At 61.7% G+C, this 14,119-nt stretch overlaps 1 protein-coding gene across 5 annotated transcripts in view; it reads left to right on the forward strand.

The window, feature by feature from the left end:
* The first annotated feature begins 1,694 nt into the window (after nt 1–1,694).
* The window catches only part of TCF7L1 (transcription factor 7 like 1), a 16,646-nt gene continuing 4,221 nt past the window's right edge, over nt 1,695–14,119 (forward strand). For 2 of the 5 annotated variants that reach the window (XM_041424666.1, XM_041424667.1), the window contains exons 1-4: nt 1,695–2,065; nt 2,870–3,000; nt 13,621–13,704; nt 13,934–14,066. In XM_041424666.1, coding sequence (XP_041280600.1) covers nt 1,726–2,065; nt 2,870–3,000; nt 13,621–13,704; nt 13,934–14,066 — 688 coding nt within the window. In that variant the 5' untranslated portion in view covers nt 1,695–1,725. The remainder of the gene's footprint in view (nt 2,066–2,869; nt 3,001–13,620; nt 13,705–13,933; nt 14,067–14,119) is intronic. The other 3 variants (XM_041424670.1, XM_041424671.1, XM_041424668.1) reach the window with 2 other exon arrangements.

Here is a 14,119-nt window from a genome sequence, read left to right on the forward strand (position 1 = left end):
GTCTCACCCCCTCCTCCCCCTGAGCCACGGAACGAGGAAAATAACGGGGACCGGGAGGTGCGGGGGGGGGGGGTAAACGAGCCCCCCCAGACCCCCCGCCTGCCCCCAGGGGAGGGGAGGAGAGGTAGTGACGGTCCCCGTGCCCGGGGGGAAAAAATGTGTCGGGGGGGAGTGGGAGATGGAGAACGGAGTGAGGGAGGGTCCTGGGGGGTCCTGAAAGTCCTGGGCGTAGGTCCTGGGGTGGTTGAGGGTCCCGGGGTGTCCCGACTTCCTGGGGTGACCGGAGGGGGGTCCTGGGGTACCTGAGGGTCCCGGGGTGTCCCGACTTCCTGGGGTGACCGGAGGGGGGTCCTGGGGTGGCTGAGGGTCCCGGGGTGGCTGAGGGTCCCACCTCGCACCCCCCACCCCTCCATCCCCCCCAGAACGCCAGGTGTCACCTCCTGGAGATGGAACCCACCGAGGAGGCTCTCCCATGTTTGTAGGACCCACGGAAATGCTGGGAAACGCCCCAAAACTGCAGGGCTGCCTTTTTTTTTTTGTCATTTAGGAGGTCGCGGGCGGTTTTGGGGCACCTGGGGAGCACACGGGACGTTCACCCCCAGTGTCCCCTGCTGGGCACCAGCCACCTCCTCACGCCTCGTCCCATGTGATTTACGGGAAATATGGGCGAAAAGAACGCATTATTACGATTATTGATATTTTTCAGCACCCTGGGACTCACGCAGACCCCTGGACGCACCCACAGCCCTGCTCCATGTGCCCCTAAACCAAGGAGCAGCCTGGGAAGAAGGGGCAGATGTGAGCTCCCCATTCAGCACGTGGCTGGAAATGTTAATTAAACACAGGGCAATAAAACATCTGGAGGGCTGGGAGCGGGGAAGGGCCAGCCGGCACGACCCCCCGCAGCTGCCTCCTGCTTTTCCTTGGGAATCTTGGGCAGGGGGGACTGGGGTCACCAGCGATTTCGATGGTACAAAAGCCTTTTCATGAAGTATTTCAGGCAAAGCAACTGAAGAACCTTTGTGGCGCGGAGCGAGGGGCGGCCGGGGGGCGGCGGAGCCTGCGGGCCCCCGGGGCTTTGGGGGCTGCACATCGGGGTTCACGGTCAGGCTGGGGGTGACGGGACGGGGACAATGCTTTGGGGATGATGGATCGAGCCCCGTTTGGTGACACGCCACCGGAGCCGCAAGCGCCCGCCACGGGGGAACGAGCCCACCCTGTAAGAAAAAAAAAAAAAATCAAAAAAATTAAAATAAAATTAAAAAAAAGGTTTTTTTTTTTGGATGAGTCTGTCCTGCGGGCTGGCTGCTCCCATCATGGCAGGACCCTGCTCACGGTGTGGGGAGGGGTCGGCATCTCCCTCGGAGCAGACCCTGGGGTGGGGGGACAAGGGGGCTGGGGGCACGGTGGGCTGGGGGCACCCCGGTGGGCTGGGGGTACCCCGGTGGGCTGGGGTCCCCACGGGAGGTGGGCACGGATAGGAGCACCCAGAGGGGAGGGGACACCCTGGGACACCCAGGGGACGAGGGGGACAGCAGGGCAGGGTGGCAGGAACACGGGCGGAACGGGGGGCACCGTGACTGAGCTGAGAGCACTCCGGGGTGTCCCAAGTGTCACCCCGCACGGGACGGGGGGACCCCGGCCAGGATGGGAGGTGACACCCCGCATGGGAGCGGGCCACCCCAGCTGGGGCACCCTCCGGCGGGGCCGGGGCGGGACCCCACGATGCCGCAGCTGGAACCGACGGGGGGGGACGACCTGGGGGCCCCCGACGAGCTCATCGCCTTCCAGGACGAGGGCGAGGAGCAGGACAAGGGCGCGGGGCGCGGCTCGGCCCACGGGGACCTGGACGAGCTCAAGTCCTCGCTGGTCAGCGAGACCGAGAACCGGGGGGGCCCCGGCGCCGCCGTCGGCCCCGGCCCCGAGGTGAGGCGGGGGGCGGCGGGGAGCCGGGGGGAGGCGCCCCCCGCCCGGCCCCGCTCCGCTCACCGCCTCTCCCCGCAGGCGGAGCGGCCCCCGCCGCCCCGGGAAAGTTTCCAGAAGCCGCGGGACTCTCTGGCAGAAGGTACCGGACCCCCCCTCCCGGCGCCCCCCCGCTCCCCGCCGCATCCCCCGGGACCCGCCGACACTTCCCAACTTCTTTGTTTCCGCCCCCGGCCGCGGGCGGGACCCCTTGTGTGCCCCCCTCCCCGTCCCGCTCCCCGCGGTGTCCCCCGCGGCCGTGTCCTCCCCCCGTGTGTGTCCCCCACCCCGTGTCCTGCTCCCCTCGCGTCCCCCCCTCCCCTCGTGTTGCCTCTCCCGCCCCGGTAACCGGCCCCGGCCGCTCCCCGGGGATGGATCGGTGCCCCCCGGGGCCGCACGGAGCAGCCGGGCTCGGGACGCCCCCGGGGGAGGGACCGGCACCGGGACCCGCCACCCCCGGGGCTGCCCCCTCCCGCGGGGCCCGCGCTCCGCAGCGCCAGGGACCCCCACAAGAACAATGGACCCCCCACCAAGAGACTTGGGGCACCCCCAAGGGACCTGTCCGGGCCCCTCCCCAGCGGGGATGCCCCAAAAGAAAGACCCCCCTAAGAGACTTGGGTACCCCCAGAGGGACGTGCCCAGGTGCCCCCCCCCATGTGGGTACCCCTAGAAAATCAAGGACCCCCCAAAAAGAGATTTGGGGCCCACATAGGGACCCACCCACCCTCCACGAGAACCGAGGACTCCCCCAAAACGACTCGGGCGCCCTCCCCCGTGCGGAGACCCCCGGAAGAACCAGGGACCCCCACCCAGGGGACTTGGGCATCCCCAGAGGAGCTTCCCCGGGCCCCCCCCCCCCCNNTGTCACTCCGCCTCCTCCTGACGCCCCCCTTCCTTCTCTCCCCAGTGGTCAGACGGCAGCAAGATGGGGGTTTTTTTAAGGGCCCCCCCTATCCCGGCTACCCCTTCCTGATGCTCCCGGAGCTGGGCAGCCCCTACCTCGCCAATGGAGCCCTCTCCCCCGGCGGAGCCCGCACCGTAAGTGCCCCCCCGGACCCTCCCCAGCCTCTCCTCAGACCCCCCTAAGCCTCACAGCCCGTCCTGCAGGAGAGCGACCACCTGATGCTAAAGAAAAAAAAAAAAACCGAGAAATTTGGTTTATTTCTTTAATTTTTGGTTCACTTTGCCCCTTTTGTGGGGGGAGATTTGAGGGGGGGGTGGGGAGTTTGGGGGGCTTCGCTCCGGGGGACCCGCTCCGAAACCTGACCCTGAGCTGCTGCTTTTCTCATTTAAAAGGGTTTTAAAGCCGTTAATGGGCCAACATTGGCCGCGGGGGGAGAAGTGATTAAGCAAATTGAGCGAGAACTGGGGGGAGTGGGAGAGGGCGAGCGACCCCCTCCCCTCAGCAGAGCCCCTCGACCCCCAAACCATCGCACTCAACCTCTTGGGCAGCACCCAAAATTAATTTGAGGGCTATAAAGGTGTTTTAGGAACACAAGGTGTTCCCTGCGCTGCCCCACGGGGCCGTCCTGGGAGGAATTCTGAGCCCCCCCGGGGGAGGAGGGAATTCTGAGCCCTCCGGGGGTCCCGAGGGATGCTGACAGTGGTACCCACCGAGCCCCCCTCGCTGCTGGTTGTATTTCTCGCTCCGGTGATGCTTTTCCACACGTGATTTCTCCGGATCCGTAGGGAACCGCGTTCCCGCGTGGAACCCGTGTGGGATAACAAGAGTTTGTGATGGTTGGAAATCCCGGAACCCGGCTGGTTCCCGTGGAGAGTTTTCCGTATTTTCAGGGTTTTCCTACTTTTGCTTTCCTGGGAGCAACTGGTTGGAGTGGCCGTGAAGTGCAAATGCCGGGATGGGGAGGGCAGATAAGCTAATTATCCCGGTGTTTTGCCGGCGGCTGGATAAAGGTTGTATTCCCAATTTGTCACTTTTGGGATTATGAGGTTTTGGGGATGAAGCGGGACTGACCGCGGTGCCAAACACTGGCAAGGAATCCGGGATAATGAGAAGGGATTGGGGTTGGGATCCGTCACCAGCGGCCACTAACGATGATTTAATGAATCCCAGAAAGGGGATTAATTAACGGGGGCTGGAGGGGTGTCGCCTCCCGGATGTTTTAGAGGGACGGCTGGGGCTGGGAAAGCACGGATTGGGGCTGGATTCCGATGGAATGGGGCCTCCAGGCAGTGAGGGCTGCGTGGGGGGGACCTGGGGATGCTGGGGGGGGTCGGGTGAGTTTTGTGCTGCTGCTGGATCCCACTCCAGCACAGAGAGCAGCCGAGCTCTGTGCCCAGCACCAAGCCCCCTCCCGTGAGCTCCCCCAGATCCCAGGGATCCCCCAGATCCCAGGCTGGCATCGTGCCCATGGGTGGGCACAGTGTCCCCAGTCCCACATTGGATCCGTCTGGGCACAGCATCCCTGATCCTGCAGCAGGCCCAGCAAGGCTCAGCATCCTCAATCAAACAGAAGAATGCAGGACAGAGCATCCTTGGTCCTGCTCTGGATCCAGCTGGGCACAGCACCTTTGGTCCTGTGCAGCATCCTCAATCCACACCAGACCCTGCTGGCACAACATCCTTGATCTCCTGTTGGATCCAGCTGGGCTCCACATCACTGGTCCTGTTCCTGATCCATCCAGGCACCCCTGATCCTGTACTGATCCATCTGGGCACAGCATCCTGGGCCTGACCTGGATCCATGCAGGCTCAGCCTCCTCGATCCACACCAGCCCCTGCTGGCACAACATCCTTGATCTCCTGTTGGATCCAGCTGGGCTCAGCATTGTTGGTCCTGTTCCTGATCCATCCAGGCACCTCTGATCCCATGGATCCATCTGGGCACAGCATCCTGGGCCTGACCTGGATCCATGCAGGCTCAGCCTCCTCGATCCACACCGCAGCCCTCTGGAACAGAATCCTCGATCCAGCTGGACGCAGCACCCCGATCCCCTCCCGGGCACATCCAGGCTCAGCCTTCCCAGCCCTCTGCTGGAAGCAGCTCCAATCCCTCTGGATCCAGCGCTGCAGGATCCCCACACCCTGCATGGCCCGAGGGCACCGAGCTCCAAACCCGCCTCCCACTCTCATCCCATCCCGAGGGAGGCCCTGGATGAGCCTGGACACGCGGAACTCCGGGGTGGCAGGATGCCTTGGGAACCATCTTTTCCTTGTTTCCTTCTTTTTTTGCCCCAGCTTTGGAGGGAACAAGCTGATCTGCAGGATCCAGCCGTCCTGGTGGCCGTGGCATCCAGCCTGTGCTTCACAGCCAGGTGCTGTGGATTGAACCGCAGGGAGAAGAAAGGTTTTTGGGAGAAGAAACCCAAACTCCAAATAATCTCCAGGGCCAGGAGGTGGCCAGGAAGGTGGTGGATCCTGGGCATGGATGAGTCTGCAGGTGCCAGGACTGCTCTGACAGCCAGAGCTGGAGGACTTGTTTGGAATACTGGGCATTCTGCATTTCTCCACTCCAAAATCTTCAGAGATCTGGGATATCTATGGAAATCTGGGAAATATTTGGGAATCTGGTTGCACAGTGCCTTCCCACACTCCAAACCAGGAGAAGCCCCATCCCTGTGCCAGCTCACCAAGCACCAATGGATGGATGCTGCTGCTCTTCAATCTGTGTGAATTCACTTGGCTCCTGGCTTACTTCCAAATGGGATCCTGGAATCTGGGAAGCCTCCGTGGTCGCCAGTATCACTTTCCTGGCAGTTTCTGTCCAGGGAGAATTTTTGGGGCTCTACTCTGATGGTGAGGGAATTTGTTGGAATCCAGCTATGGCGTTGTTTGGAGCAGCGTTTCTGCCTGGTTTTCCTCGTGGGGAATGAGGAATTGGGGACCTGTGAGGCTGTGTTTGGCTCCTTGGGATCGTTCCCAACAACACAAAGGTTGGATGGAGAGGAAATTCTCTGGATGTGCACAAGCTGGATGGGTGCAAATCCCTGTTGCCGTGATGCCGGATCCATTCCATCAGGATGGTGTGGAGTTGACGGGTTTTACCCCAAACCCAGGATGAGAGGGATCCATACAGGGGTAAAACCTCATCCCAGCATCTTCCTCCTGCTTGAGAAGTGGATGGGAACCAGGCACGGCGCTGCCGGAGCAGCGAAGCCGGGACCACGCACAGGATTGGCATTATTCCCAAAAAAAACCCAGTTTAACCCCAGGAATTCGAGTCTGGAGGCGAGGATTTAAATAAATCCAAACCTTCCTCAGGCGTGGAATTCCATCCAAACAGCTCTCCCGACGCCATGCCCGGTGTAATTAATGCACCTCGGTGTAATTAATGCGCCTCGGCAGGCAGCGATCCCAAAATAAATGAGGGAAAAATCCATAACCTGGGCTTATTCCGGCTTTTTTTTGCGCCACTCCTGCGATGAATTCCCGAGGATACAGAGCCGTATCTGTCTCCTAAAGAAAATAGATCCTTAACTGCGCCGCTGCCAAGGAAAATGATTAAAATACGGATTTTTGGCAGGAAAAGGCTGCTCCAAAAACCGGGCGGGTCTTGCTGGCGGTTCTGGCAGAGCCTGGAGGGTTTTTGGCACTGGGATGCGGATGGAGGTGTTGGAATGGGGGGATTTTTCTGGCGTGGGGGCTCGCTGGATGCTCAGCATCCTCGGACCACGGCAGTTCCTCCTTCCTGCTGCACTAATTTGGGATTTTCTGGTTTATTTGGGATTTGCCCCCCCGTCAGCGCCGCCTTCCTTCCCCGCCTGGTAAATATTAAGGAAAAGCCCTGTTTTTTCACACTTTTTTGGCTTGTCCGTGTTGCTCTGTGCAGCTGCTGGGCTGATCCAGTCCTTCCCGGCCCTGAGCCCTCCCCGTGCCTCAGTTTCCCTACTCCCAGACTCTCCCGCCCGCTCTGCAGAGCTGCCGCACACAATGGCCCCTTTATCCCGCTCCTTAATTATGCTCTTCGGCTAATTACCCTGCGGGCGGAGTTTGCAGACCTACAGGAGGTTTCCACTCCCCCCCCACCCCCAAACCTCCCTCCTCCCTCCTTTTCTAACACGATTCCCAAATTAAAGCGATGAAGTAAGTGCTCGGGGCGCCTCTGCTCAGCCCTGGGATTGTTCCGGGACTGAGGCGCATTCATCATCCTTCTGGAATTCCCAGCAGCTGCTTTTCATTAGTTTTCCTTCCTTGAAGTCGCTGGCGGGAGCTTGGGAGGGAAGAGGAACCCGGGGGGAAGTGCCCGGTGCATCCTGGATGGAGGAAGAGGAGGGATAAGGGAAGAAGGGTCGGGAGCGGGAGCGGCTGTGTTGTGTTCCGTCTCTGGGAGCCTTGGGAAAGGGATAGACTGGGGGAAGGCTGGAGGAAGAGGAGGAGGAGGAGGAGGGCTGATGTGCCCCTTCCCGGTTTGCCTTTTTCTGGTGGTTTTTTGGCAAGGATTTCACCCTGTGTGTTCAGCCCGGGGATCCCTGGGGACGCTGGGGACGCTGCTCAGGGCTTGGCAGAGGGCAGGGGAGGGGCAGGACGGGGAGCTGGCTGTGCTGGTGTCACCCCTGGATGCTCTGGGACAGGAGCTGGCTGTGCTGGTGTCACCCCTGGATGCTCTGGGACAGGAGCTGGCTGTGCTGGTGTCACCCCTGGATGCTCTGGGACAGGAGCTGGCTGTGCTGGTGTCACCCCTGGATGCTCTGGGACAGGAGCTGGCTGTGCTGGTGTCACCCCTGGATGCTCTGGGACAGGAGCTGGCTGTGCTGGTGTCACCCCTGGATGCTCTGGGACAGGAGCTGGCTGTGCTGGTGTCACCCCTGGATGCTCTGGGACAGGAGCTGGCTGTGCTGGTGTCACCCCTGGATGCTCTGGGACAGGAGCTGGCTGTGCTGGTGTCACCCCTGGATGCTCTGGGACAGGAGCTGGCTGTGCTGGTGTCACCCCTGGATGCTCTGGGACAGGAGCTGGCTGTGCTGGTGTCACCCCTGGATGCTCTGGGACAGGAGCTGGCTGTGCTGGTGTCACCCCTGGATGCTCTGGGACAGGAGCTGGCTGTGCTGGTGTCACCCCTGGATGCTCTGGGACAGGAGCTGGCTGTGCTGGTGTCACCCCTGGATGCTCTGGGACAGGAGCTGGCTGTGCTGGTGTCACCCCTGGATGCTCTGGGACAGGAGCTGGCTGTGCTGGTGTCACCCCTGGATGCTCTGGGACAGGAGCTGGCTGTGCTGGTGTCACCCCTGGATGCTCTGGGACAGGAGCTGGCTGTGCTGGTGTCACCCCTGGATGCTCTGGGACAGGAGCTGGCTGTGCTGGTGTCACCCCTGGATGCTCTGGGACAGGAGCTGGCTGTGCTGGTGTCACCCCTGGATGCTCTGGGACAGGAGCTGGCTGTGCTGGTGTCACCCCTGGATGCTCTGGGACAGGAGCTGGCTGTGCTGGTGTCACCCCTGGATGCTCTGGGACAGGAGCTGGCTGTGCTGGTGTCACCCCTGGATGCTCTGGGACAGGAGCTGGCTGTGCTGGTGTCACCCCTGGATGCTCTGGGACAGGAGCTGGCTGTGCTGGTGTCACCCCTGGATGCTCTGGGACAGGAGCTGGCTGTGCTGGTGTCACCCCTGGATGCTCTGGGACAGGAGCTGGCTGTGCTGGTGTCACCCCTGGATGCTCTGGGACAGGAGCTGGCTGTGCTGGTGTCACCCCTGGATGCTCTGGGACAGGAGCTGGCTGTGCTGGTGTCACCCCTGGATGCTCTGGGACAGGAGCTGGCTGTGCTGGTGTCACCCCTGGATGCTCTGGGACAGGAGCTGGCTGTGCTGGTGTCACCCCTGGATGCTCTGGGACAGGAGCTGGCTGTGCTGGTGTCACCCCTGGATGCTCTGGGACAGGAGCTGGCTGTGCTGGTGTCACCCCTGGATGCTCTGGGACAGGAGCTGGCTGTGCTGGTGTCACCCCTGGATGCTCTGGGACAGGAGCTGGCTGTGCTGTGTCACCCCTGGATGCTCTGGACAGGGTTGTTGGAGCCGGGGCAGGCTGTGCTGCTGCTCCCGCTGGGATCCCCGGGAGGATGCAGGACATGAATGGATCCATTGAGGCCCGGGAGCTGCAGACAAAAGCCTGGGCCAGCAGCAGGGTTTGGGGACAGGGAGGCTGGCACTTGGGGTCCTCAGTGGGGAAGGGGTGCTTGGGGCACCCGTGGGTGGGGGAAGCTCGAGGCACCCAGTGTGGAGCGGTGCCACCCTGGGCTGTCCCCACTGCTGTCCCCAGTGCCAGTGCTCCAGCCTCATTCCCAGCATCCCATCCCACCCTATCCCATGGATCCCATCACAACCCACCCATCCTACCCCTCCCATCCCATCCCATGGATCCCATCCCATCCCATGGATCCTATCCCACCCCATCCCTCCCACCCCTCCCACCTTCCTCTGCACACCACTTCTCCAGCAGATGCCACCGGTGTCCCCAGGGTGGGGACATGGGATCTGTGGGTGGGGATCAGGTTTGCACCAGTGCCACCTCTCCAAGCTCATCCCAAATTGAGGGGATTTTAGCTTATTTTTCATCTCCCAGCCACTCTTCCAGCTTCCCATCCCAGCCCCACTGGCATTTCCCACCTGGTACCTGTGGCTGTGTTATGGGAATGGACAAACCTCTGTTGTTAGGGTGTCACAAACCCTCACTGCCACCCCAAAATCCTTGTTCCCAGCTGGGACACCCTTTGCCTGGCCAGTGTCACCCAAAAAATGCCAGAAGGGAACGTGGTGATGTCTCCTGCATCAGCCCCGTATCAGCCTGTAGAAACCCTAAATCCTGATGGGAAAATAACTCAGGTCAGGAATTTTTGGGGTTCTCCCTGGGATGTTGATGGGGTGCAGAAGACCCTCCCAAAAGTCTCCTGGCTGGAATTTGTCATCCTGGTGTTCATGGGCAACATCTGGAGGAGATTATTTGGCTGGGAAGCGGATGGATGGCGGGGGTGGGGGAGAGATTTATGTCTCACTGCCTGGGCTGTAAATCCAGCTGTAATTGGGATTTCTGCCTCCCCAGTTATCCCAGGGCAGCGGAATGCAGCAGCTGCAGGACGGGCTCTGTGGGGCTGGGATGCTCCTGGTTTTTCTCCCTCATTTTTGGCTTTGGGGTGATTTGCTGGGGTGTGAAGGACACCCCGTCCTGCCTCAGGCCAGGTCCCCACTTTCCCCTGTTTCCCTTTTTTTCCCTGTTTTGGGCTTCCCCCAGTCTCCATTGGTGCCATCCCCATTGCAGCATCCCTGGGTGCAGCCCCAGACCCTTCTGCCAGGGCAGATTTGGGGTTTTTTCCCAACTTCTTACACCCAAGCACAAAGTTTTAAGGAACTGGATGATGCATTGAGCCCAGAAACCCCATCCTTCTCAAAAATCCCATTCCCTTTCACTCCTGGAGCCAAATTTGGGTGTTTTTCTCCCAAACAAGCCAGTGACACTGCTCACAGCTGGATCTTGGGATGCCATGGGGCTGCAGTGGCCACACCTGGAGAAAGATTTTGGGGCTCTCTGTTAAACTTCCTATTTTTCTGCCCTAATGCTTGGCCTGTCCTGTCTCACCTGGCGTGATTTTGGGATGAATTTTGGGGGAAAAGGGAGCAGAGGCAGCAGGGGAAAGGGCTGTTGGTTATCCTGCAGCTGTGTAAACAGGCTGGGAGTCTGGGGGTCTCTGGAGGGGCTCAGGAGACTTTGCAGAGCCCTGGGAATTTGAGCTGGAAAAGGGATTGGCATGAGGGTGGGTGACCATTCCCTGCCTCCTGTTCTGGGACAAAAGGATGGATGTTTAAATGCCTGTGGGGACCTTCCTGGGTGCCTGCAGCTCACCTGGGGGGTTTTGGGGTGGGGATGAAGCACTCCCATCCTGGGATCACCTGGATCTTCTCCACGGTGCTTCCTGTGGGATCATCTCTGGGCTGGAGCCTCTGCAGGCAAAGGGAAGAGGCAGACCTTGGCAAAATGGTCCCAAATAGACCTTTTGTGTCCCAAAATGAGGCCAGGGGGCACCAAGGATTTGGTCCCAGCAGAGAGGAGCCTGTGCTGGGCAGGGAGCAGTGGGACCAGTGCTGGAGTGTGCAGCATGTGGGGGATCCTGGGACACCTGGAATCCAGCCTGGAACACCCATGTCCCTCAGAAATCCCTTCTCACCTGCACTGGCAGCAGGACAGGAGGGGCTGGGACACGCAGCTGGGTGATGGAATCCTGGGACAGGGTGACAAACCCCGCTGGGACACGGGACATCAGCACAGGGGTGGGACACAGCAGCGGGATGTGACACACGGGCACCTGCAGCCCTGGGACACCAGGATGTGCCACAGCAGGACACACAGTGGGACACAGCCCCAGGCAGGGGCTCTTCCCCTTCCCAGGGAAAGCAGCACAGCTGGGCTGGTGCCTGTGCACGAGAGGAGGAGTGGAAATCCCCGGTGGGACATCAGGGGATCCCCTGGCCCCTTCCTCGGGGGGTCTGGGGGCTCCCAGGGGGATGGGCTCCAGCAGGGAAGGGGTTATCCCTGCTTTTAATTGGCTGGTAACGAGGACCCGGGACTGGCTCTAATCTCTCTGGAATGTGACCGATTTTCAACTATTTTCCTCTTTTATTTTTTTGCTGCTGTTTCACAGCTCGGGTCCCCACTGGGGGGACAGTGGGGGCCGTGTCCCGCTGTAGCCCAGGGATGGGGAGGAAAAGGAGAGGAGGGGGGGGTCATTTTTCCACATCACCACTGAACCGTTCACCAGCTCCCCCCGCTTTGTATATTTTGAAAGAGTCCCCCCTCTTCCTCCCCCTCCCTTCCCCTTTCCCTTCCCCAGGCTCCTGAAATGGCCTCGGAATGAGAATCAGCCTTTTATGCCCCAAACCTTCCCCCGGTGCCGTCCCCCTGCGCCGCCTGTCCCCGTCCCCCGGCGCCTTCTCCGCTTACAGGGCAGCCCAGAAAGCCCCTTTGTGGTGGGAGGGGGCTGGGCTGGGGCTGGGGGAGCCCCCTGGGCTGGGGGGCACCTCCTGCCCTGCCCTGGGCATGGTCCAAGGGGGGAGCACCGAGGGTCTCGTCCAGTGCTCGGAGTGGGGGTCTCGGCTGGGGACAGGTGGGGGTCCCCAGTGCCACCCCAGTGTGGCTGCAGGAGTGGCCCTGGAGCTCTTGGGACTTTGTGGCTGCCCGGGAGCTGTGGACGAGCCGGATCTGGAGGGTGCAGCAAAGCTGCCCCGTGGGGAACAGCTCCTTCATCCCAGGGAGCCTGGGGGACAGTGACCCTGGGGGACAGTGACCCTGGGGGACAGTGACAGCTGGCAGGTCACAGCCAGCCCACAGGGGACAGTGAGCCTGGGGGCACAGTGAGCCTGGGGGGGACAGTGAGCCTGGGGGTGACAGTGACAGCTAGCAGGTCACAGCCAGCCCACAGGGGACAGCCTGAGAGGACAATGAACCTGAGGGACAGTGAGCCCATGGGTGACAGTGAGCCTGGGGGGGACAGTGACAGCTGGCAGGTCATGGCCAGCCCACAGGGGACAGACAGCCTGGGGGGACAGTGATCTGGCAGGTGACAGCCAGCCCACGGATGCTGTGGGGCTGCAGGTCAGGGTGAGCCCGGGCTCGTGGGGCCACCTGCATTCCAGGTGTGCTCTGGGTCCGAGGTGTCCCAGCTGTGCCAGCCCCTGCCAGGGGATGGATCCAGCCGTGGCACCTGGGGGATGCCCAAAGCCCCCTGAGGAGGTGCTGGAGGTGCTGATGCTGGATGGGATGGGGGTGCAGGAGGGGTGTGCTGGACACAGGGGACAGCCAGAGGTGCTGCAGGGGGCACAGGGGACACTTTGGGGGTGACAGGAGGGGAGGAACCCCCCAGCCCTGGAAGAGTTAACGCTCCCCCAAACTCCTGCTGGGTTTTTCCTCCAGCTGCCTCGGCTCAGGAAGGTTTGTGTTTGGGGAAATTCCTGCAGGCAGCTGCTCCAGCCACATTCCCACATTCTCCAGCCCTGGCATCTCCAGGGACCCTCCCTCCCTCCTGCTGTCTTGGGGAAATGCCTCTGTCCCCCCAAACACTGCACAAAGCCCCTTTCTTTGGGGGTGCCAAGGGGACACCCCAGTGTCACAGCGAGATGTTAGCCCAGAAAGGGAGAAAAAACCCCAAAACCTCTTTGCCCGTGGGTTGGGGTGTCCTCGGCTGGCTGTGCAGGCGAGGCCAGGGAATGTTTTGGGGTCAGAGGGTTGTTTCTGAGCTAGGGAATATTTTGGGATTGGGGGGAATTCTGGGGCTGGGGAATCTTTTGTGGATAGGGGTTTTGGAGGGCTGTAGGAGTGTTTTGGGGCTGAATGGGATGTTGCAATGTTGGGGGTGCTTTGGGGCTGGGGGTGTTTTGGGGTCAGGAGATGCTTTGGGGCTGGGGGTGTTTTGGGATCAGGAGATGCTTTGGGGCTGGGGGTGTTTTGGGATCAGGAGGTGCTTTGGGGCTGGGGTGTTTTGGAATCAGGAGATGCTTTGGTGCTGGGGGTGTTTTGGGGTCAGAGGCTGTTTGGGGCTGGGAGTGTTTTGGGATCAGGAGATGCTTTGGTGCTGGGGTGTTTTGGGGTCAGAGGGTGTTTGGGGCCAGGGCTGGGGTGGTTTTGGGGCTGGGGGGGGATGTGTCAGGACTGGGGCAGGGTTTTTGGGGCAGGGCTGTGCGGGGTTCCTGGAGGGCAGTGTCCCTTCCCTCCCGTAGTACCTGCAGATGAAGTGGCCGCTGCTGGACGTGCCGGCCGGGGCCACGCTCAAGGACAGCCGCTCGCCCTCGCCCGCCCACCTGGTGAGAGCAGCCCCCAGCCCCGGCGGGGGTGGGTTCCCAGCACCCCCGTGGTCCTGCCAAGGATCCTTTCCCATTCCGTGGGGGATCCAGGAGTGCTTTGGGCAAAGACCCCTCCCCTGGGGCGCCTGCAGGGCTGGTGGGGCGCCCCTGGCCGTGCTGCCCCGCTGCCCAGGGGTGCTGCCCAGGGCTGTTCCCCTGGGGTGAGCCCTGCCACACGCTCTGCCCGCAGTCCAACAAGGTCCCCGTGGTGCAGCACGCCCACCACATGCACCCGCTGACGCCGCTCATCACCTACAGCAGCGAGCCCTTCCCGCCGGGGTCGCCGCCCGCACACCTCTCCCCAGAGATCGACCCCAAAACGGGTGAGGGGGCTGGTGGGGGGGCAGGGGGTGGGTGAGCGGGGCTGGGGACATGG

The sequence above is a fragment of the Onychostruthus taczanowskii genome, unplaced genomic scaffold (genome assembly GCF_017590055.1).
Source record: "Onychostruthus taczanowskii isolate IOZ18803 unplaced genomic scaffold, ASM1759005v1 scaffold84, whole genome shotgun sequence".
NCBI classification, from domain to species: Eukaryota; Metazoa; Chordata; class Aves; order Passeriformes; family Passeridae; genus Onychostruthus; species Onychostruthus taczanowskii.